We start from the raw sequence: 25,115 nt of genomic DNA, 5'->3' as shown, positions 1-25,115 counted from the left end.
CATATTCTTAGGAAAAGCGCGAAGGGGCAAAGGCGATAGAAGAGCGCAGGCCTAGCTCTAGTCATGTGTTCTTGTGTTGGGCTTTCCTCATTGCGCTTTTTCTAGCCAGTAAATGGACACCAACTCGCCCAGTTCACCTTTATATTATTCACTATAGGCGGCATAGGAACGTCCTGCGCGCAAGTTACGAAATGCGCAAAATCGCCAGTTCGTAATGCTATCAAAGAAACAAACTCTCTGTTAGTGTCGCGGGAAGCTTTTAGGTTTCAGGTTGAGACAGCTTTTAATTACAAGTTCCACTTCTCTAACCAATTACTACTATAGCTTTGTTCTCCGTTGCTGCTGATCTATTTGCTGCGCAGTTTTGCTAAATTAACCGGCAGAAACGGTACTCAATGCCCCTAAAAGGCCTTGAGTACTGCACATTCTATGTACTCCATCTAGGAACAAGCATTTATTTACGCAATAGCTTTAATATATCACGTTTATACAGACGGTAACTGCCGTCTTACAAGACGGTAACGGTCTCAAAGTTTACGAACCGATCCCATAAACAAGATTACGTTCCCTTCGTTTTTCCTGATAAGAAACATAAACGGACGATCCACGACAACGCGTGTGACCAGATTATAACTGGGGCCACCGGATCCCGTGCCAGCCTCCTCCGTAGCTGCAGCGGGCTCCGTGCCTTCTTCGGCGACTTGAATGAACGTCTTGTGGAAGACCTGCGAGACAGAAGCCATGCCGTTCTCAAAGATACCAGAAAAGTCCGCGCTGTCGCTGAACAACAGTTTGGCTCCGAGCGCAGACAGTGCTTCCTTCAAGGATGCAGAGTACTCGAGCTTGAACTTGGGAAGAGTAAGCCCCACGTTCCCTTTCATGGCGAGGCTTTCCAGAGCCGAGCGAAGATGCGACTCCGAGAGCTGCCCTTCCAAGAAGGACAGCCCTTCTACTTCATCGGGGACGAGTATGACCATCGAAAATATTCCACCAATGTACGGTATTTCCACCAACGTCGCCTTCAACTCCTTGGACCGGCCGACTTTGAATGGTGCCTCACTCTTGAACATCATTTCCACTGTCGTATTGCTTCTGGAGTCGAGATGAAAAGTTTGTTTTTTTGTGTCTCTCTTGTGGAACTGGTTTTCCCACATGCTCTTGAAGTAGATAGCGTTGGCTATAATGAATACCGTATCTTTTGTCACACTACCGGGAGGAAGCAGCTCTTTGATCTTGGAGTACGTTATCTCCAATACCCATTCGTTGACCTCTTTTCGGACTGACTCAGGGTTTTCCTTGAAGTCAACTGACTTGATGCGACCCCTGAAGTACGCTTCCAGAAGCGCGTCGAATTCCGTGCGGACTTTAAGCTCACGCTCGCTGTACATCAGATTGGCCAATTGAAAACTGGCGTTAGAGTACCAACTCTATGGTAGCTCCCTCAACAGCTCCCGAAATTGCTCGTGTATTTTGTCGCTTTCGGTGACGTGAAGGACGGCCGCCAGTTGCTTTGCGGTGTCACCGTGCGCGCCGGCTAGTGCCATTGAAAGTGCACTTCCTACGCTGTACGTGGAGTAGGCGATGTTGCCTTCCTTATTAAGAGAGTGTAGTTGGGTGTACAGGTTGATGGCGAGCTTCAGCAGGCAGACCCCGAGCGCAGTTGTCGTCATTGCTCGGCGCGATCTAGAAAATGAAAAAAAATGGGTTAATGTTAGAGTAGCTGACGTAGGGACAAAAATTTGAAAAAATAAGGAATCTCCAGATACTGGTAATTTTTCTATTGCCTTAACAACGCGAAATAATCAGAAGCTAGCGTTAAGTTTTCCGACCTAAGATATGAGCTTAGTAGCACGTACTAGTAAGCAGTTGTACAGCACAGATTGCAAGGACCTGCTTCAACGCTTAAGAAAATCCTTTGAATACTCACGTTCAACCGACTGCCTATGTCAAATCTAATAAGTGCCATTTTATTCGAGCTTCTGCGGCTGCACTACCTACAGCATGGCAATATTTAAGGAAAGAAACAGGTCAGCAAATACTGTCAATAGTTTTGTGCATCTGCTCTGTTTTGTTCTGTCTGTTTCATATTAGCAAATTTAATTCTTATGAAATTGTAAACAGCACTGGGCATATACAGCTTGCTACAACTGGTGCTTAACTCGCTGTATTATTCCATCAGAATAAATATATCAGGGCAGATACAAGGTGTATGTAGGAATCACTTTACGCGAAGCTTTTCCGAAATGTTTCAAGCACGCTCAAGGAACTGTTATCATTGTTTTATCGTCACAAACTTTTCGCTTCGTTTGGCTTCGCGCATGTGTTCCTGTTCGGCACGGAAGTGTGCCACCACATAGAACATGTGGCTGCCCAGCATGACGACAAGACCGGCAAGACCACGTGGCAAGAGCATGCAACCGACACGACGAACACGTGCGCAGATTTAAGTGTCTCTGACACCGGCCCATTTTTCGATTATCCCATCGATCGGTCCCGTTCAATATTACACCGTCTCCAGGGTCCGGTTCGTCGGAAACAGAAAAGGCATACGTGCCGCCAAAATGCTACAAACGAAGTACAGTAAACTTGTTGAATAGAGTGTATGTTAGAGGGAGGACATTAATGCGTAAGCGTTCTTTGGCGAGTACCCGAGCAAAACATGGGCCTTATAACGTAAAACTATTCCAATATGTTTTTATTCAAATCTTCTGACGTCAAATTTTCGCAACCACCGACGCAAGCACCGGGTGGTCACCCGCAGGGTTATCTGAACAGACCAATGAAACGCTCTCCTAGTTCATAGGACATCACTGTTGTTTGCTTGAAGAACGAATAAAATTGCCTACACTGAGCGGCTTGTCGTATCTAATTGGCTGACAAGAGGCGAGGAGAACGCTCAAGTGGAGAGGGATTCGAAGGGGCAGAGCTAGTGCACTGAAAATCGATCACCGGATGAAGAGGGCGGTGCCGCCGTCTGCGATTGGTCCGCTTTCCCTTACTTAGCTTGCAATGGCTGGCCGAAAATCGCGGCGGCATGCAACGGAAGCTTAAGAATGACGCTAAAACGGATCATCAGCAAAGAAGAGTTGGCAGAATGAGGTCGTAAACGTGCCAAAACTGCTGGAAAACCTTACACGGCCGCTCAAGAAGCTTTATTATACGAAATAAACCCATGCTCTCAGCCAGCGCTTGAGTGATCGGCGGCAGCCATCTTTTATTCCTTTTGGAACGGGGCAGCCTGCGGCTATTTAGAAGAAACTTCAGTTTTGTTAATTATATTAGTGCATCTTTAATGCGTACATGTCACTTTGACGCGGTGAGCTTTCGCGGTTTTGTGACGTCACGTGACAGGCCGGTGAAGTGGGTGCAGCCCAAAAGCTTCTGACCAATAGCCGGGGGCTAATGGCGAAAAGGCATCGAATCAGAAATAACTGTTTTTATTTTTTTGGACAAATCATGCATAATCAGTGTGTACACATCAGATAGGGAAGTATCGCGGTTTTATTGACGTCGCGTGACAGACAGATGAAGTGGAGGTGGGCCAAAAAGTTTTTGACCAATCGCGGAGTGCTGTAGCAGACCTAGAATAGAAAAGTTGGGAATAGTTTTACGTTATAGCGCCCCATGTCTGTCAAGCGAAAAGTGTAATGCACTGTATCGGCGCAAAAATGCGTAATTAGCAAAGTTAAGAAGTTTAGTCGTTATGATATTGTAAATGTAGATGATTGGCAGCTTCATAAGCGATAAGGAGCGAATGAAATAATAATCTTAAAGAAAGAAATGATCATAGAAAAACCGCTCTCGCGAGGACGCCTTGAAAGCTGACTTTCCCGCATACACGAATGTATGTGCAGAGAAGCCTGCTCTGGGGCTCCTGAGACTAAAAATAACTAGGGGTGTGCGAAAATTCGAAATTTCAAATACGAATCAATTATTTTCCTTACTCGAAGCGTATTCGATTCGAGCAATGCATATTCGGAAATTCTCGAGTATTGGAGGACGGCCGAACAACGCTGGAAACGGCGAATATTCGGACAGACTGCGAATAATTGAGCAATTAACGAATTATATGCTTGCTCCGCGTTCTCCTATGAACATGTTTATTCACTGAGAACTTCCCATGATCCGCTCATTATATGCAGTCTCTGTTTCAGTCTATCTGCATCAGGCTCATGAGACATGATCAGTTTCGGTTCCTTTTTTTACGAAGCTTTATTCCAGGGCTTTTTCATAACAAGATATGATGTACTTTCGGGCTCTGTAACTATACGCAATATAATATGCATCTAGAACATGTTACCGGGACAATTTTCGGATGTGTGGAAATGAAAAAGAAGAAAATATATGCCCACAAAGAACATTGGATCGCCATCGACAACCGCCGCCTTGCGTTCCCGCTTTTCTAAGGTGGTCGCCGGCTCTTTGCTACGTGCTGCGCTGCTGCTTTGTGAGGCAAATGCAAACCACGCTAAATTCGCCGCTGTACTATTTGTAACTACCTCAGTGCTGATACAGCCCTCTCTCAAGCGTGTTCTCCAAGGATGGCATCAACTGCGGAAGACGAGCCACCGAGCGAACAAGAAAAGAAAGCCGGAAGAAGTCTTCTTTGGCGGTACTACACAAGACTCTCGCCGTCGACAGATTGGTGAAAGTCTTGCGAACGGGTTCTTCAAACGCCAACGGGAACGACTACTACTCTTCAAAATCACATGAAACAGCCCCCTTTGTTGATGGAAGAGTACAAAAAGACGCCGCTGCAAACGCGCCATCGGAGAATCAACCGACACTACAGCAGAGACAGCAGCCATTGTCTCAGAAGAAAGAAAACGAACTTAACCAGAAAGTAGCAGAAATGGTCGCCTTAGATCTTCTCCCTTACCGCTTTGCAGAAAACCGGGGGTTCAAAGCACTGATGAAAGCAGCTGTACCGTGCTACAGTCTGCCAACTCGAACGAAACTGTCGCCTGTGCTCGTCCCGCGCCTGTACGACGAAACAAGAGCAATGGCACCACTCGAGCTGCGAAAAGCACTTGAAAAAGGAACAAGCACTCTCACTTTTACGAGCGATATCTGGACTTCACGGGCCAACGAGGGCTTTATAAGCGTCACGTGTCAGTTTCTAACGGTTAAGTTCGAGATGAAAAAGTTCACTCTGAACACGCGACATATGCCGGAGAGCCACACGGCTGTGAAGATAGCTGCCTCATTAGAGCAGTGGAGCACCGACTGGGAGATACAAATCGACTGCATGAAGTACACCGTCACAGACAACAGCCGCAATATCCGAGCGGCTGCCAGGACACTGTCCTGGCTCCAGCGAGCCTGATTGGCGCACACTCCCCAGCTGGCGATCAGCGATGCGATGTCGTGTACTCCAGCTACCAACAGACTGTGCAAGAAGGTGAAAGCGATTGTAGGACACTACAAACATAGCCCTAGTGCGCAGAAAAGACGGAACGATCTGCAGAGGCAGCTGAAAAAAGACGTGCTCTATGTTGTGCAGAATGTTGACACACGATTGAACAGTCAGTACCTCATGCTCTCGAGGTTCCTTGAACCCAAAAGAGACCATCACACTTGAGATCACCATTTCGGACACGAGCATAGATACCTTTATTTGACGCAACTGTGATCTTAAGTGCTGAAAAGTACCCCTCGTTGTCATGTCAAATTCCAATTATTTTTGGAATGCTGCATTGCCTCGAAGGTTGCAAAGGCAACTCAGGGTTTGCTAACAATCTTGCAAAATGTATCAAGACCCGTTTTGCGGAGTGCGAATTTGACGAAGGGCCAGCCTGGCCATGTTTCTTGATCCGCGCTTTAAGGCCATAGTTCATCAGGCATCTGGTCAGATGATCTGGCTCAAAGACCTTGTGACAAGGTAGCCCCAGACACCTGACGTGGAGCCCCGTGGGGGCACTGCCGTGCCAGCGTCAACTTCATCTCCACTGGTGGCATCCAGAATATGGAATGCTTTTCACGATCTAGTCATGAGCAAATAGATGACACATTTGGCATCTGCCCCTAAGAGAGAAGTTACAGACTATGCGGGATAGTCTCTTGTGGGAAGGGTCAAGAATCCTTGTGAGTGGTGGCAGTCTTCCATTGGCCGCTTCAAGTACCCGCTTTTAAGTGCACTCGCCCAGAAGTACTTGGCCATCCTTGCCACTTCATTTCCTAGTGAAAGAGTCTTTTCCACCGGTGCAAATGTGGTCACAGTGCATAGAGAGCGCTTACTTTCTGAACATGTTGAGCAGTTAATTTTCGTTCGCGATAACAAGTAATAAACGTCTTACCTTACTGAGAGCATCACCTGACATTACCTGAGTGCATGAGCTATAATGAGGGCCTCTTATACCTGAAGGAGCCTTGTAAAATGCAATATTATTTTTACAAGGGCAATAAAGCTTGTTTCCTCGTTTTGCAATTTTTTAACAATACACATATATTCGATATTCGATTCGATATTAAAAGACAGTTTTTTGCTTTATTCGTATTTTATTCGTATTCGAAAATTTCAATATTCGCACACCCCTAATCGCGACCCGCGTATATCTCACTTACGTTCATTAAATGCCTATACAGAATCCACTAATCGGCATGTCGCATATGTTCTCGTCGAACGTACACAGTAGAAAACATGCGCGTGCCATCACCCGAGATGGTTGCATAGTGACTTTGGCGTTGCACTGCTAAACTTGAGGACGCGGGATAACATTCTAGTCACGACGGCAGCATTTCGATGGGGCCGAAAGCCATATACGCCCATGTAAAGTGAGATGGGTGTACGTTAAAAAACTGCAGATGGTCCAAGTTAATCCACAGTTCCTCCTACGGCATGCCTCTTAACCATATCGTAGTTCTGGCAGGTTAAACGCCAGAAGTTAATTTTAAATTATACCGTTGCCATACGACGATCATTATCATTAGTGGTCGTCGTCATTGTGCTGTCGTCAGATGCACGCCACGGTCACGTCACACACAAACAACTACTCTATTTGCACAAGTACGTTGGTCCCCCTCATAATGCCAACAACCTGCGAGATGATTCTCCCAACATCGATTCCCACAGGACGCGGGTACTATACGATTTCGTTTAGTTCTCCAAATCAGTACGAAATGAGGACACGTTGAATCCGAGCCGAACTGAATATTTCTTTTTCGTCTCGACCGCCAGCTTGCGTAACTGAACTAGTCGTTCCTATGGCATCGTCTCTGCAGCCGGTGCCCGTTGTTTATGTCGTCCGGATGAAGCTGTAGGGCTGCCGTCAGAGCGAACCCGACAAATCACGACACATTTCCAGCAACTTAATCCTAGCAAAGGCCGGTCGAAAGAAGAAAACTTTTCATTGGCATCATATTGTGTGAACATATACACACACTTAAAGGAGACGAAAGGGAAGAAAAAGCAAGGGCACTGAATGCTTTGGAAAAGAGCCGCGCTAAGCACGCTCATTCAAAGAACACAAACATAAAAAATTCTACAGCCGATAAAAAATCGAAAAGAGGCTTAAGGCATGTGTTCCGGATTAGTATGACCAGGGCTCCACATTCCGACCACCACTGCTATGTGGTCGAAAGCCTGCGCTAGGTGTACGAGCCCTTGGGAACAAAAACAGGAACTGCGCAACACAGGACGAGCGAGTAAAGAGCACAGAACAGAGCGTGACAGAGCCCTTGGGCTTAGTGACGTGGGGCGGAAGAGCGACGCTATTGTTCCGCCGGCGCCGCCAGCATAGTAACTAGCTGTTGAGCCCACGCTCTGCGTCTGTGGGGGTTCTGGTATCTACTATCTTGGGAAATAGGCGCATACGCACTTCGTCAATATAACAAATACTGAGTTCACAGTGACACATCGTAGAAAGTGAGGGGAAAGCAAGACAACAGACTCAGTAATTGTTGGGATCGTTTATAGGCCTTCCAATTTCCGTACCGATCCCACAAATAAGATAACCTTTTTTTCCTCACTTTTGACGAGGAACATGAGCGGGTGATCAACGAGGAAAGGGGTTGTCGAAGGAGGCCCACGATAAACGGAGCCAGCCGACCCTACGTGAACCGCCTTAGCAGCAGCGGCCTCCGTGCTTTCCTCGTCGACTCCGAGGAACGCCTTGTGTATACGTCGGAGACTGAAGGTCTGGCTTTCTCGTAAACAAGAACAAGTCTTTCGCTCCAAGACATGTGTTAACAAGACGTCGTCTTATGCATTGAAGCACACAAGCAACTGGAACGCCAATGCATTTCTCCGCAAAGTTCGGGAATCAATATCTCGAAACTGGTGTCGTACTAAGGATTAGCTACAAGAGGACCCGTCCTGTGAACTCCACGGCTAGAATTAGTAAGTTGCTATATGGGTCGTAAGGTAATCAGTTAAGAAACTTAATTAGTCGATTTTGCATTTCAATTTTCTTTGCAACTGGTTCGAGTAGGCCACCTCATAAACTAGATTTGAGCTACCTGCCACAGGCAACATTTACTACATTTTCAAAGTGTTCGCTGAAATACCCTGTATATATATATATATATATATATATATATATATATATATATATATATAGAAGAGCCACCATTACCACTCGTAAGAAGTGATGCATGACGAAGTGCGCGGATCCTCGGCATGAATCCCGACATTACAACGGCACATCTGTGCAATCTCGTTGGCCACGATGCTGCTAAGCGGTCTACCCTCTCGCCATCGAAACTACCGGAACTACCGTTTCCTGTGATTGTTTTTTCTGTTTCTCCAGCTAATAGTCAGCACTGTCCTGTCATTTCCCCTTGGTAAATTGAATACAATGGCGCTAGAATCTCTAACTCCGTACCACTTGAAATAAGATTTGCACTGGTATTTCTGGATTTGCACAAATGGTATTTCTCTGTACTTATCACAGGCACGTTTGCTGTGACGTCTTCAGCTTCTTGATGAAGAAAAGAAATAAAGGCTGGATTTTTTTCTTCTTGTTAGTATTTTCAATTTTTCGCTATCGTAACATTTAGTCACTATTCACTTTAATACCTGGATCCGTCTAAATCTCATTTGAAATTTTCCGGACCCATTACATTTCATTAAAACCTATTTTTATATTCTTCAACTCTCGTATCGCCATGTTCTTGGTTGTTCTCTCATTGTGGATTGCCACATCCTGCCTAGAAATAACTATCATACCAGTCTTAAGAAAATGAAGTCCGATTAAGCCCTTGAGTCCGATATATGCTCCAAGGTATTCTCCACTAGTCGTAGGACCAATAGCAGTTTCCCCCTTCGCTGGCACCACCAGCGTTCTGCTCTCTGCTAAGCGCCTATGTTTTATGACCTGTGTAGGAGCTGTGTGGCAGAGGCCATTCTGCAGCATAACACAATGGGAATGGTGAGTGAACAATCTCTGCAAGGCAGCTGCGTTTATAAGGCCAAATTCTAAAAAAACACGTCTAAGAGACGTCGAGGGGGTCATTTACGATAAGTGTGAAGAAAACACGAGCTTTTAACACGAGCCGTCGAGGAATAAAAAGAAGACAAAACAAAGCGAGATGCACAGAGGAGAATCTTTCAAAATATTGATTCGAAGAGTGAATAATTTATCTACCTGAAGGATAAGCCAGACACCTATTAAATCAGTCGATGTTTGCGACTTTCTTTGACACGACTTTTCTTGACGTTTAAAAGCTGGACGATGTATTTGAGAAGGGCCCTGTGGGATCTTGATCACCTTGGATGAGACGCACTTCCAACGGACTGGAGTATCGAGCGAGCCATTGTATTTGACATCCTCAAGACGCAACGTACAAAATGCATGTGTCAAACACTACAAGACTTCCTGCATAGAATGAGGCTCTACAACCTAGTTCAATTTATTTATTTATTTATTTGCGTTTTCTTTTCAGAGAAAGGGGGCAAGAAATTAAAGTCATAAATCGTTATAAAAAGTCTTTTCCTTAATTCAGCCTAAGTCACGTATAGATAAGCATAACAGACCGGCTGTCTTGAAATGCACAAAATCCCACAAATTAACGCATTATACAGTGCACATTTTACAATAAGTACCCCCGGAGCACAAGTCAGGAATCTGTGGCACCAGCTAAAAAAATAAAAAATATCTGACAGCGCAGGTGTATAATGGAAATTTCTGTCACTTCATCGTTGATTCTAACAGCTGATTGCAGACTATGCGCCTGGGATGCTTTTATATATTTATTATTTTTCTCATCTCAACATCAACTGCATTGAAACTATTGAGTGTGACTGTACAACACAGTACACGAACCGGTTATTATGTATATCAAATGCAATACACTCGCACATTTTGGAGCACATGATGTGAAAACATTGGTCGTAATGCAAGATATAGGTCTAAGTGCATTAAACTGGAAGCAGGTGTTACACACATTTATGAGATATTTGCTCTAATAGTTGAAAGTAGGAGAGTGACTATGCGCAGGCAACATTCCTCAGTAATAAGGAAACATCAATAAATCAATTTTGAAACAAGGGAACTATAAGTAATTTCTACTGATGTCATATTTAATTTGTCATGAAACGATAGTGGATGTCCTTAGGGCCACAATATGCTCTGATGAAAGGTAATTTTTTTTATCTCGGCAGCAAGCAGTATTTGAAGCAGGCTAATTAAATATCTGACCGTACTGCCTAAAACATTTCATGCATAGCACCGCCTTAATATAAAATCCGAGTACAGTGAAGCACTTCTTATGTGTTGTGAATGCGAAAGCATTAATGGCCAAGTGAAAACCGCTAAGCCGTCCTTCGAGTTATGAAATCCTCGCGGGCAAGCAACCGCGTCGAGATGCAAAGCGCGCTTTGATCGCATGTGGCAGGATTTGAACGCAGGTGACAGTTTGCGCACTCAAAGCAGCTTAGTAATTTATAGTAAGTAATGTTGGAATGATTTCCGCCTGAAATGAAGACGGAGGAACCAGGCGCCACTAAAATAACGCTACCGCTCTGGAACCTGGAGCGTCATTACCAGAGGAGACCGGTACTTTAGGCAACATGCCCTATTTCCTCACGTTCTCAGCGCGCCTAGTCATCAATTAGGCGCAAGATTTTGGGTATATAAACGTTATAGTGGCACCTTTAACGGTGTCCAGAAATGCCTATGTTGATGTTCGTGCATATATTAAAATTCTAGGGCCTAAAATGCCTCTTATTTTTCGTGCTTTGCCCAAGACGCATTTTGTTTATAATGCTATCACCCACTGGGGAACTATCCTGAAGGCAGCCGGTTGATTGTTACCACAATCACTTTGCCGGTGTGCAGGCTGTTATTAACAGCTTTGCAGCAGACTCGAGCATTGGTGCGAGCAGGAATCGAACCGCTCTACGTGACGACACGCTTGAAGGTTACTTGGCGTACCTGTGCACTCATTTCACGAGTGTAGCCAACATCGCACAGAAACTTGAATACTGGGGCGCAACTCCAACCCAGTATTATTCGTTCACGTGTTAGTCGGTCCATTGTTCTTGAAAATTGAGTTTGTGCATCTTAAACATCCAGTACGCTAATTAACACGAATGACGAAATAAGGCGCAGCGCATACGTCGTTTGGGCTGCTTGCATCTTTGCGCTGCACAAGCTCAGTTCTCAAGCGCAAGTAAGAATTCTTGCGTTCGGCTCAACTTCGACGTTTAGGAAAAGTTCACCAACTTCCTAAATGGATCTGTTGCGTACAGCATTAGTCCGAAACTTCAATCTGTCTCAGAGAAGAAAATCCCAGGTTTTAAGAAGGGAAAAAGAAACCTGCCGAAGGTGCTGACCCCGCGAACATTCTGCAATTCCAGATGACATCTTTCTTTTATTATATCCTATTTAAGAGATATTGGCGCCTTCAATTGGCGCCGGCTAGTCCTTTTCACATGAAGATTTAAAAGAAGAATAAATCATAATAAAATAATAAAATCATAGCAAGACAAATTCCATGCACATAAGTACACTAATGCGACATTAGAATCATCAAGCGCCTCGAAGTGCAAACCGTGGAGCTAACTTGAGCGGATGTTGAGCGTTCCTTTTCTCCTTACAAACTGAGAGTCAGTGAGAAAGGGAACAGCATAATATCCTAATAACTTGGGACGGTACTTGTTCGTCACGGCTTTAATAACCGTACTGTGGTGTCAGGTAGTAGATTTGTCATAAGCCTGGTAACGTATACGCAAAATTCTTCCATTGCGGTTTATTAAAAAAAATGAAATGAATTTCAGAAAACAGCGGTTAAGTGCATCGTCTTTCTTGGAAATTCATAACTTATCCTTATTTGCAGTGTCGTAGTTCTCATAATTGAGTCTGTACCTGCCTAGAGACGGTACTTGCCGCCAGTATAATCATTAAATAGCAGGTTCAGTGTCTTTTATAGGCGCCAAAATAGGCGATTTTCGGTACCTAAACGTTTTGTCGCTAGTTGTTACAGCGAAGCTGTATATGGCTAGTTTCCAGCGGACCGATGCCCGCAGGCTTAAAAACGTGAGCCGATCCTGAAGATAGCGATATGCCCGGCCGACACGCAGCGGAGGCGAAGCAGGCTTGAATCACTCCGCCAATTTGCAAAAATAAGTTTTATATATTCGGTCCAAATGCAACCCGTATCAGATATTAATCTGATTACAACCGATACTACATTTTGACCCGCGTCGGCCACGTCTACGTTCGCTCCGCCCTCTCCTTGTCGGCGATCCAAGCACTCGCGTATCTCCTTTCCTTCCGCTCTCCAGTAGTGGCGCGTCCATCGAAACGTCGAGCGTGTCTATTTTCCTGCGGCTCCTCGGGGCGGCGGTCGCGCCGTCCACGCGAATGTATTGTTGTGACGGAGACGTCTCAACGCTGCCGCCACTGTTGCAAAGGAGGATCCAGGGCGACGGTGATTAAACAAAAGATTTATATGCAGTATGTGCAAGGGCGTTACATGAACGGCTCAGAAGCCGGGGCACAATTGATTCGCACAAAAGCGTGCGGTGAGAAACGGGAGCACGCCTCTGCTTGCTGTCGTCATCGTCTCTCTCCGGCATCCCGTGGTTCGAGCTTTTACAACCGCACGAGTCGTTGCAGTTGCCATCGGTTCTAACTCTTCCAATCAGGACACACCGCGGGTTGCTGTGCGAATTTCGACGAATGGACGAGAGGCACCTGCATCAGGCGATCCTGGTGAAGTGGTTCATCGGCGCCGCTCCGGCGGTGCCACCGGATGGCACCCGAACATGACTCGCCGTTGGGCCCGGCCAATACGCCCGGCGCCCGGCTTCAGCCGCATGCCGGCAAAGCGACCTTTTGTTAGGAGCTCTAGCACAGCAGCACCCCCGCCGCAAGACCATGCGCCAGGAAGACGAGCTGCTCCCTCGTGGCTCGGATGCCGGGCGCGCTTGTTCACTAAGCCCATCCAGGTTCCCCTCCTTGTTCCGGGGAACAGGCGGCTCCACGCTCCCTCCAGTGAACAGGCCCCACTCGCCAGGCCAGGGTCACTCGTCCACCGGCTTGTCGCCCAGGTGTCTCGGCCAGCTTTATTTGGCAGCTCCGACAGGCTTTCTTCTCGGCACCGGTCAGGGTTATTTCTGGGGCATCCGAGAACCGACCGACAACCGGCAACACCCAACACAAGCAAGTGCCGTTTTCTCACCCGTCAGAATATCAGACTCAAACGTATCAAAATTTTTCTAACTTTGTCTCTATCCCAATTTAGTTCCCTCTTCGACAAGAGATACATGTGGTATACAGAACTCTCAAGCGCGGCCCAAACAACGTGTCACGTCAGGACACGCAATGTTTACGATACAAAATAAATATTTGGTTTCCTTGAAATCACATGGTCAGAAAACACTAAGCTGAGGCTACAGATGAGTTGTCTAAATTTTTCCCTCAGGTAATAACAACATAATTAGCGTTTCATGAAGTAACGAAATACAAGTCACGAGGAGTTCGGTGGCAGCAGTGTTTAGAACGCATGGCTCAATGCGTCTGCGTTCGCGTTCAACTTTCCTTTCTAATAGCGAACGACAAGATTGTGCTGCTGGAGCGTCATACTCCACCTTAACAACCGGTGGCTTTTAGACGACATGTTATTCAACCAATTCAGTGGGCAGTGGTCGGTCTCCACCACAAACTTGGAACCGGCAACGTAGCAGGCCAATTTCTCCATAGCCCACACGACGCAGGCGCATTCCTTTACAGAGGCACTGTAAGCCTCTTCTCTGCAAGTTAGCTTGCGGCTCAAGTACAACACTGGCCATTCATGGCCGTTATCGTCCTCTTGCCATAGCACCGCTCCCATATACCATGGTCGCTCGCATCGCACTGGATCAGAAAACCTTTTGAAAAGTCTGGCGCCATTAGAACTGGTTTTTCGCTCAAGGCTTGTTTCAGCATTTGAAACGCGTTCTCCTTTGTTGTGTCCCATTGTACCTTCACTGGCGCAGACTTTCTAAGTGCATCAGGGGACTAGCAAGCGCAGAATAACCTTTCACGTAATGCTGGTAATATCCAGCCAAGCCTAAGAAGGCCCTTATCTCGGACATGGTGGTTGGTTGGGGGTAGTTCACGACCGCGGCTACTTTGATTTCAGACGGTCTTCGTCGGCCGCGCCCCACCACATGTCCCTGGTAAGTCACTTTGGCGCAACCAACGTGACACTTCGCCGGTTTACCGTAAGACCTGCTTCTTTCAGCCTGCTCAGCACGAGTCGTAAGTGCTCCATATGCTCGACCCAAGTGTTTGAAAAGATGGCGACATCGTCGAGCTAAGGGAGTGCGTATCAGGCAGGCCACGAAGCACTTGATGCATTAGACAGGAGAAACAATACGGCGTGTTTTTGAGCCCAAAACTCAACATGACTGGGCGGAAGGTTCCGCTCGGGGAAACGAACGCAGCGTATACATAGCGACTGGCCCGCTCTGTGAGGGAGACTTGCCAATAGCCTCGCACTAGGTCTAGCGTAGATATGTAATTCGACTTCGATACCGCCTCCACCCTTTCCTCGAGGTTCGGTATCTGATCTCGGGTTAACGCACTGCGGCCTCGATGATCGATGCACGGCCTGGGATCCTTTCCCGGTACTTGGACTGGTATTAGAGGTGAGGTGTAGTCGCTCTCACTCGGCACAATCACTTCTAGGTCACACAAGCGCTGAATCTCATCCGCTATAATCCGTTTCTGTACGGGAGAACAACGATACGGCTTACTACGTATCGGCTCTTCGCACGGTAGTTCATTGTCGTGCTCAATTAGGGTCATATTTCCGGGCCGATCATAAAAGACCTCGCTTTGAAAGTGCGCTTCCTTGATGACCGGTCGTAGTACACCTTTGAGAATGCTTGTGGAGCCTTAAGGTGGCTCTCGACAAGGTCTTTAGTTCTTCCGAGCCTCTCAAGCAAGTTAAGAACATACGCAACTATGTTTGGGTCCTTATCGTAACCTTTCCAAGGCTCTCGTAGCATGCGCAGCGGTGTTCTTAAACACCGACCGTATGCAAGCTCAGCTGGGCTGAAGCCCGTACTCTCGTGGGGAGCAGATCTCAAAGCGAACATTGCGGCTGGAACGCATGCTCCCCAATCACGTTTCCGCTCAAAGCAAAGAGCTCTCAATATTCTTTTCAACACTGAATGCATTCGCTCTACTGGATTGGATTGCGGGTGATTGATCGAACTGTGGAACACTTTGATTCCGCACCTTTTCAGGAAAGTAGAGGTTAGGCAGCTAGTGAACACGATATCATTATCACATTGAATTTCCGAAGGAAATCCGACTCGAGCGAGTATAGAAAGGAGCGCATCAAAGAACTGAGGAGAATTGAGCTCCTTGAGTGGCACCGCTTCCGGAAACTTCGTTGCGACACACAGGGCAGTTAATATGTATCGACATTCGCTCTCGGACTCGGGAATTGGCCCTACTGTGTCAATTACCAGCCGACCGAAAGGCTCACTTATGACTGGTACTAACTTCATTGACGCCTTCCATTTGTCAGTACTCTTGCCAACCCTTTGACATGTATCGCAAGAGCGCACAAGCTCTTCAATGTCCTTACAGCAACGAGGCCAGTAGTACTCTTGTGCAAGTCGAGCTTTCATCTTCTTCCAGCCGAGATGTCCTGCCTACGCGTTCTCGTGCGCGAGGTCCAGTAGTTGACGGCAATACTTTAAAGGGATTAAAAGCTGCTCGTACTTACGACGCTGTACATCCGTATAACTGCGGTACCACCAGCCACATTTCTCATGGAATGAAACATGCTTTCTCGCTGCTCCCAGTTTCGCACTATCAAGCAAGTCCTTTATCGAGATATCCCCCTGCTGTTCTCGAACGAACGTCGCTTAGTCAACGTTCAGTGGCTCATGCCAGCGGTCAGAGACTGGGGTCAACGGGGAGCTCACCTCGCCCAACGGCGCCGGTTCGGTTTCTCCACCGGTGGGGATGACGCAACCCTCTTCCGCGGCAGACGGCTCGACTACACTACTGCGGGAGTTCTCCAGCCCGGTCGACTGACTGCTCGGGTTACGCTTTTCGGCCGCTGTTTTTGTCTCACTCTCTGGTGCAGTATCAAGTTTCTGTGGGAGCTTCCGCGCTTGCGATCGCGTGAGGGCCATGCACGCCAAGCTGGGAAAGAACGATTTTCCTTGTTCTTTAAGGAGCTGCTCCGAGCTGTTAGAGAACAGATAAGAAAATGCTCTGGGAGGGCTGCAGACACGGCCGCTTCGGTATTAAGCTTACCAAAAGTGCTTTCAATGATCACCGTAGCGATCGGTAAGCGAGCACACTGCTCCTCAGAAACTTCACTTATCCACGCGCATTCTATCGTGAAGTCGTCTGGAGAAACTAGTGAAGAGTGGACCACGTCCATAGTGGCTGCTTATTCCTGGAGTGCTTTGTATTTTTTTCCGTTAACGCTTATCTTCTGCATATAGGGTTCCAGCAACCGCATGTTCTTTTCTGTTTCTCGAATCGTTGGAAAAGCAACCTTCTGTTTGCAGTTTGCCACGATGTGCCCTTCCTTTTTGCAGTTGTAGCAGATTAGCGGCTTCCGCGACTCAAATGCGCGTGCGGCATCCGCGCACTGCTTGGCCTTATGGTTTGATTTTTGCGATTCATTTAAGCCTTTCCGCACAGTTTCTTAAAGAGGAGATGAGCCTTTCCGAAAACTGCGATACGTGAACGGTTTCCTTTTATCGGGCTCTGTAAAAGCGTCCTTCCTCTCCGCTTTTTCAACTCGCACGGCTATATTATGCAAACCTCGATGGAAGTAGTACTCCTCAGCTAACTCTGCTGCCTTGTTCAGTTGTACTTCTTGAAGCTTATCCTGCAGCCAGAGCCTGACGTCATCTTCGATGCAGCGGTAGAATTGCTCCCCCTCCCAATGCTACGCACTCTACCACTTTATCTCGATCGTCATAATGCTCTTCACCCTTAAGCCATTCAATCAAGTCAGCCTTAAGGCGGAATGCGAAATCGATGTGCGACTCACTGCCTTTTTTTGCGAACCGGAACCTCTGCCGGAAAGCCTCGGGTGACAACTTATACTTTCTCAATGGAGCCTCTTTGATATCATCGTAACTCTCAAACGCCTCCTTTGACAGGCACGTTATCACGTCAGATGCATCCCGAGAAAGCATAGCTAACAGGTTCTGTGCCCAAAGAGATCTCTCGATGTCGTTTCGTTCGCAAACGTGCTCGAAATTAACGAGATACTTTGCCATGTCTTCACCAGTAACGAACGGCAGCAGTTGGTCCCGAATTCTTCGACCGCTCGCCTGAACCGTCGTAGAAGCTACCGCTCGCGAGGACTGCCCAAGCTCCAACTCCAACCTCTTTGTCGCTAGCCGCTCTTTTCTATCGGCTTCCTCTTTACGTATACGCTCCTGCCTCTCAGCCTCTTCTTTACGTATACGCTCCTGCCTCTCGGCCTCCTCGACCTCGCGCTCACAGCGCTCTTTGATTGCAGCACAGGCCTCATTGGCCTCCTCAGCCATTGCGTTCTCGTTCTTCATGATATCAAGAACCGCTTGCTTTCGTTTCGCATGGCCTACGGTAACGCCTAGCTCCTCAAAAATTTCGTCGAGTTCCTTCACCCGAAAGTTCTCCATTGTTCATAGTGGCCTCTTGCCGTTTGCCTTGTTAGAATTCCCTTCCCGTTCCCTACTATCGAGCTACTAGCGTGACCCGCGCAAGCAATTCTTTACACTGTCTTATTTACTCATTCGACACTAGCTTTGCTTTCAAAACTCTTACTAGGTCTGAAACACTCAAAGCTCTCCACAGGCCTTCACACAGCCCTACTCTAAACTACGATAACCTGTGCTAGAGAAGTCTGGTGAACTGAGGGGAAAACTTCAGGCTCTCACCGCGCCGGGGTAGCTGACGCCGGTCGATCCCACCGCTGCCACCAACTGTTGTGACGGAGACGTCTCAACGCTGCCGCCACTGCTGCGAAGGAGGATCCAAGGCGATGGTGATTAAACAAAACATTTATATGCAATATGTACAAGGGTGTTACATGAACGGCTCAGAGGCCGGGGCACAATTGACTCGCACAAAAGCGTGCGGTGAGAAACGGGAGCACGCCTCTGCTCGCTGTCGTCGTCTCTCTCCAGCATCCCGTGGTTCGGGCTTTTATAACACCAGGAGTCGTTGCAGTTGCCATCGGTTCGAACTCCTCCAATCAGGACACACCGCGGGTTGCTGTGCGAATTCCGACGAATGGACGAGAGGCACTTGTATCAGGCGATCCTGGTGAAGTGGTTCATCGGCGCCGGTCCGGCGGCGCCACCGGATGTAACCCGAACATGACTCGCCATCGGGCCCGGCCAATTCGCCCGGCGCCCGGCTTCAGCTGCATGCCGGCAAAGCGAACTTTTGTTGGGGGCTGTAGCAGAACAGTATATAAAAATCACGGTAAACTAGTTCGTACCTCTGTTCGATATTCTGTGTCACCTGTCCGTCGTATGCTAAACAGCTTCGCTGGCCATCCACCTTCACAGAGTGGTCAAACTAAAAATCATAGTGCTCAAACTTTCCGAAGGTGTTCCCAAATGTGTCTTTTTCAAATATAAATCAAAGCCTAATTGATGATGCAGTGTAGTCAAAATATTCAATGTTTACTGCGGTGCCCATTCAGTTACGCAGCGCCGTGCATGCAGTCACTGAGAAAGGATGCCAGGGGACTGGCGCCCCTCCTCCTGCCTGCCCGCATTTCTGGGCAGGTCAGACGCGGTGGGGGTTCCAGGTTAACTTTGTCACGGTTTTTTTTTTGCGTTTAATTTAAGGTGTACTAGCAACGATCAGCAGATGGAAAAAAATTAGCCGATGATTACGCTTCTTGGTAATGCGACCTTTGAACGCAGCTGCTGCCTTAATTCAACAACAGGCAACCGCATAGAGAACACGCGGTGCTGAACGGAGGCGGTTCTGCGTTTCGGATTGGGTAGCACACACCGCTATCCGGCGCTATCGAGCCGGCATTCCGGCGACGCTCCATCGCGCCATATTATAGGGGGTCACCGCCACCGAGATTATTATTTATTATTTCTTCTGATGGTGAATGAGGAAACGGGTCGAGAACAGGGGTATTGAGTAGAGATGACACACTCATTCACTCACAGACAGGACTTAATGTGGCTGCAGAAGGTTGGGGTTGGAAGTAGAAGTAAGGGGACGAAACACAATAACTGTCTTTCGAGTCACCGCCATGGTACTGCGCCAGGTAAGGGGAGGTATAGAGCAAGAGTGGAGGCGGGAGAAGGACAGCCAGACGCAAGTACTGCCAGAGGCGACAAATGCCACGGAGGAACGCGCCCCGCAAACGGGGAAGCGAGAGGCACGGAGGAGAGCCGTACAGCCACGCGACGAAGAGACGGAGGAGCGGAGAGCCGTGGATAACGCGCGAGGCGGCAAGGAGCGGCCGCTGCCGGCAGCGCGGCAGTGCCGTGACTGCGGGAGAAGGGACGGCGAGGGCGGAGTGGAGGTAGCGGCGAGAGTCACCGCGACGGCGCTGCGCGGGGGAAGGGGGCGAAAGGGTAGGCGAGAACACGTGATCCGGGTTTGGAGGGCAAGGGGAAAGCAAGACCTGCCCCGATCGTGAAAGATGGCAGCAGGAGCGCGCGCAGCTAAAGGAGCGTGCGGATGAGGACCTTGGTTACGGCGAGGCCGACAGCCACCGGAAACGCGGGAACGGGCGCCAAAGAGCTGCGCTCTAAAAAAAAAACAGCTGCCTTCAGTTGCGGAATGTGCGATGTTGAAAATAAAGCCTCTTTATTAGAAGTAGTGAGGCATCGAGCTGCAATAAACCACTAGCAAAATGGGCGAGGCGGGTCTTCTCACGCAATCAGCACCAACGTCTGAGCTTGACCGGGTGTGTACTTGCCCTACAGAAACTAAAACCGCCAACGCTCGGCGGCCATTATCATCAGTATCATCATCAGCAGCAGCAGCCTATTTTCATGTCTAGTGCAAGACGAAGACCTACCACAGCGATCTACCTTGCGTTAGCTCATTCGAAGTTTCGAACCTAATTTTCTGCCATCCTCGATCGCCCTTCCCTTTCCTGGACGCCTATTCCGGAACTCAACTCGTCCACCGGGGGATGTGTCCTACGCGTTACATGGCCTGCCCGGTTCCACTTTTTTCTGTAAGTGTCAACTAGAATATTGTATGTTCCCGTCTGCTCTCCGATCAACAGCCCTTTCTTCTTATAAAACAACAATGGTGTGACTAAGACGATATCAAGACAACCGGACATAGAGGGAAAGACGACGATGGTGTGACCAAGATGGCATGGTGGCCTCGGTAATACAAAGGATGAATGATAGCGTCTGTGGGAGGACGACGGCATGAAAAACGGCGTAATCACAATTGAATGGTGAAAGCATGATTACAATAAAATATTGAACAAGGAGTGACATCGATGCATCGACGAAGAAAGCATGACAACAATGGCATGGCAACAATGGGAAGACGATACTGACGTGATGGTGACGGTGAAACGTGAGCGTGACTAGAATGGCCTGACGACAACTGCACGACGACGGCGGCATGAAGAGAGTTGGGTGTCTTAAGTTACAATGATCGCCATGGAACGACCGCAATGGAATCTCGACGACGCTATGACATCGAATGCATGACGACAACTTTATGACAATGATGCGCAGTAACGTCGGACGCATGACAGCAGCGTGAGGACAGTGGGATGACGACGCGTGTATGTTGACAATGGCGTGACGAAGAATTTATTAGGAAGCCTGTTTGACGACGAAGGCGTGACAATGACAGCATGACGAGAGTTGGATGATGAAGCTGTATTGCCGATTATAGCGTGACTACGAAGGCGTTACGACGACGGTCCGACTTTGGAGGCATAATATCGACTGTCCCGCGATGACGGCGCGAGAAGGGTGACATAATCATGGTTGAATGACGACAGCGTGATTACAGTACAATGACAAAGAAAGATTGACGTCGATGAAACGACGATGGTGTTATGATGAAGACGGCAAGACGACAATATGATGACGTTACTGAAGTAACGACAGCGATGAAAACGACAGCATGTCGATGACGGTATTGCCACGGCTGTGTGACGACGATTGTGTGGAGTCGACGGCGTAAAGACAGTCCAATAAAAAGTTGGAATGACGGCAATGCAGTGAACATGATGGAATCATGACCCTGAACAAACATCTACGGGCCCAAGCTACGAGACAGCTTGGTCACTGGGACGGAGCAGAAGGGGTGACGACGACAGTATAACGGGAGTCCGATAACGATGCTGGAATGACAATGATTGTACTTCTATGACGGCATCACTATGGCAGTGTGACAGCGAGTGCATGACGACTGTATGAAAACTATGTTCTTACGACGATGGCATGACGAGTGTCTAGAAAGCTAAAATGACGGCGATGCAATCAACACGAGGACCACACAACCAGGAGCCCATTCCCAGCGGTCCAAGCTATTGTACAACTTCGGTGACTTTGTCGGTGCAGAAGGCGTGAAGAAGATGGCATGACAGGAGAAAAACGTCACGAAGTTGGAATGACGACAATGGGATGACCGCGATGACATCACGACCAGGAAAACATACTTAGTGGCCCAGGCAGAGAGAAAACTTGGGAGGCTGAGTTGGTGTGAGAAGTTGGATGGATGGATGGATGGGATAAAAACGGCTGAAGTAGGCCAATAATGCTATTTGCGTAAGAAAGACTGGGTTGATATAAATTTACTTAAGTCTTTGTACAAGGCTATGTATGGATATGGACCAGCGCCAAAATAGGGTCGTTAAATTTTTGCGCTCTACGGAAAGGAGAGCATCAGTCGACAACAGACCCACTCCGCACGCGTTTAAGGCTGGTTCGACTGCTTACCAATTGCGAACCAGAGACATGAGACGGGAGGCGACACGAAAACAAGCAATCAGAATTTAAGAAAAGAAAACTAGGCGGCCGAACACGAAAACCATCGCACACAAAGTGCCCGCAATTGTTCGTAGCTTCGCCGAAGCCAAGAGATTAACTGCGTAGAAACTCTAACGCGACGCGCAAGAGAAAGCTCACCCCGCGAAAACTTGTGTAGAGAAGAAATAAAAAAGTTCGCATGACAAATCAAAAATATACACGGCAGTAAACACGGCAGGCGCTACACTAACAGAATATGCAAAAAATAAAACGCGTTGGTGTGATAAACAAAAGACTAAACACGATTGGCAGAAAGGTAAGAGTCTCACGGAGAGCAGTTCGGAACTCGAGGCTTCTCTTTGGCGTACCCGTCGAAATCCCGGTCTGAAGAAGCGTCAGGCTTCTGGTACCTCGCTGCTGAAGATCGTGACGGTCTTTCTCTGTCTGTATGATCGCTGCGGCTATCCTGTACTTCGTCGCGCGCCGGCTACTCACGTTACGAACACGTGAGGTGAGTTGAGAAACAATGGGTGAGCTTCCCTCCCCACCCTCGCGTGATCGGCGCCGTGGCTGATGCGTCAATGGCGGCCATATCGAGAGGGACATGCGGGCACGCACTTTGTAACAACCAGAGAGAGATGTCTTACGTCGAGTTTTAAAAAAATGTTTCATGCAGGGTCAAAACCTTTTTTCTTGCAATGACGCTCAGATACACTGGCGGCCAGAACAGATTCCTTCCCTGTTCTTTGGAAGAAGAATAATCATGAAAATATGTGTTCCCAATTGTACGGCATCTCTAGGATCGGAGCATCCAGTTCCTCAGACTGTCCCATTTGATTAATCACGTTCACTTTCACGACGTTTACACCACTGACGTAGAACATCACACGCCATTTGCCGCGCCTGTCGAAAGGAGAGTTCCATTTTGCCTTGAAGTACACGGCGCTCAACAAAGTGAGCAGTGTTTCAGGAGTCACCGTATTGGGAGAAAGCAAGTCCTTAATATTGAACTTTGTTTGCTGCCAGACCCATGCATTCGCTTCTTCGCGACCTGCCTCGGAGTTGTTCATGAAGTTCACAGATTTCACGGTGGCCCGGAAGGAACGTTGACGAAGTGGCAGGTAGTTGCGATGAACCTTGAGCGTGGGTGCGCTGTAGGCCCGGTTGACCACGTCGATCGTTAAGTCTGGAGTTCAAAACTCAGCTACTAATCAGTCAAAGTACTGCATTTTGTGGCTACATTCGTTCAAATAAATTGTGAAAGATAGTTCGTCCTTTGTGCTGCCTTCAGCGACTTTACCGGTCCTAGAGATTGCCATTCCTACAATTAAGGGTGAGAAAACAATATTGTCATTCTTTCTTATGCAATGCAGAAACGCGTAGGCGTTCAGGGAGCATTTTAGGGGGCACATTCCAAGCAGTGTTGACGCGATCTCTTGACCGTATCTGAATGAAGGGGTAAAGAATGAATCATTAAAAAAATTGCGTTTAATTGGTCCAAGAAGATGCAGTAACCGTACAATATTACACCGCCAGACAGGCATCAATTTATCTTGCTTGGACTTCCCTTAAGTCCCTGATCCAATGGGCGTTTCCGCAGTTGCCTCGGCATACCTTTTGGTGAATAATGACTTAACTAAGCAGTCGACTACTTTTATACATTATCACTATGATTACGTAATCATTGATACAATGACGTCAGCTTGAGCCAACCAGGTACACTCAGTTGTTCTTTTAGGCAAGCTACGTAGCTCGCAATAGTCTCTAAGCGTTACAGCGCTCCCACCGCTAAACATGTCGCCACTGTTGGTCCCAGGAAACCTCTAGAAAAGTCTGAAAAATCCTGATGTTCCTGTTGCTGCCCATCGAGGAAGGGGGCGGGGCGAAATGGCTTCCCTAATAGCTTCGTTGGATAATAATGAAACAGGGCTCTAAGAATTATTCAAGGATTGTTGGCATTTTGGGTTGTCGCGTATAAAAAATAACTATTCCTGCTTAGTCACTGTCAAAGATGCCACGGATAGTTTGTGCGATAAATTCAACATGGCGTGGCCGCGGCCTTCTGCTTACGCGTCATTGCTGGCTTACTAAATCCCTTCTACTGGTAGGAGCAACGCTTTTGATATTTTAGGAATGTGCTTTACTAGTACACCTCGGAAAGCTTTGCTGCTTATTTTTTCTTTAAATATGCAGGAAGTCAGAAGAGGGCACCTCCTCTTTTTCATCATGGTCTTATGTCCTTTGGGCCCCAAGTAAGACGGCGGTGGGCTGATATCGCCAACGGGACATCATCTACACTCCCAGAAGTGTTCTCATTTTTAAACTTGCTTTGAATCAGCCTCTCAAGAAGGTAGGTCATATGCGAAAGGACGCTGCAACTAATGCGTTGCGCTGATGCCAGGCCGCATCGGCGCGTATACGCTGGGCGACCGAAAGGCCCGAGCAATGGGGCTCTGTAATTTGAAACTCGCTTGGGCATCCGAGGTGCCCGAGGTGCCCGAAGGCGGTGGCGAAAAACTCGAAGCTCTTTGGTCCTACTAAGGAGGCTGTCGGTCATAGGGAGCGCCATTAACGTAAGAACGGGCAGATTTGAAGAGGTTCATTCAATAATGCGAATATGTGGCTGTAGATCATCGACTGATACCCACCTGAATGTTATCGCATTGCATCATCACAGGTGATAACGCCAGGAGTCTGTGAATAATTTTCCTCCCTTAAAATGATGACGATAAGAATC

The 25,115-nt window shown here is 47.7% G+C and overlaps 1 protein-coding gene and 1 non-coding gene across 2 annotated transcripts in view; both read right to left on the bottom strand.

Moving 5' to 3' along the window:
• Positions 1-527: 527 nt before the first annotated feature.
• The window catches only part of LOC142588772 (ipis-1-like), a 41,855-nt gene continuing 17,267 nt past the window's right edge, over positions 528-25,115 (bottom strand). The window contains exons 3-4 of the mRNA XM_075700589.1: positions 1,458-1,683; positions 528-1,427 (exon numbers count right to left, since the gene is read on the bottom strand). Coding sequence (XP_075556704.1) covers positions 528-1,427; positions 1,458-1,683 — 1,126 coding nt within the window. The remainder of the gene's footprint in view (positions 1,428-1,457; positions 1,684-25,115) is intronic.
• On the bottom strand, positions 12,472-12,655 carry LOC142589095 (U2 spliceosomal RNA). The gene has a single exon (XR_012829821.1). It is a non-coding gene; the product is annotated as a U2 spliceosomal RNA (small nuclear RNA).

Source organism: Dermacentor variabilis, chromosome 7 (genome assembly GCF_050947875.1).
Source record: "Dermacentor variabilis isolate Ectoservices chromosome 7, ASM5094787v1, whole genome shotgun sequence".
NCBI classification, from domain to species: Eukaryota; Metazoa; Arthropoda; class Arachnida; order Ixodida; family Ixodidae; genus Dermacentor; species Dermacentor variabilis.
This window is presented reverse-complemented; position numbering and strand designations above follow the sequence as displayed.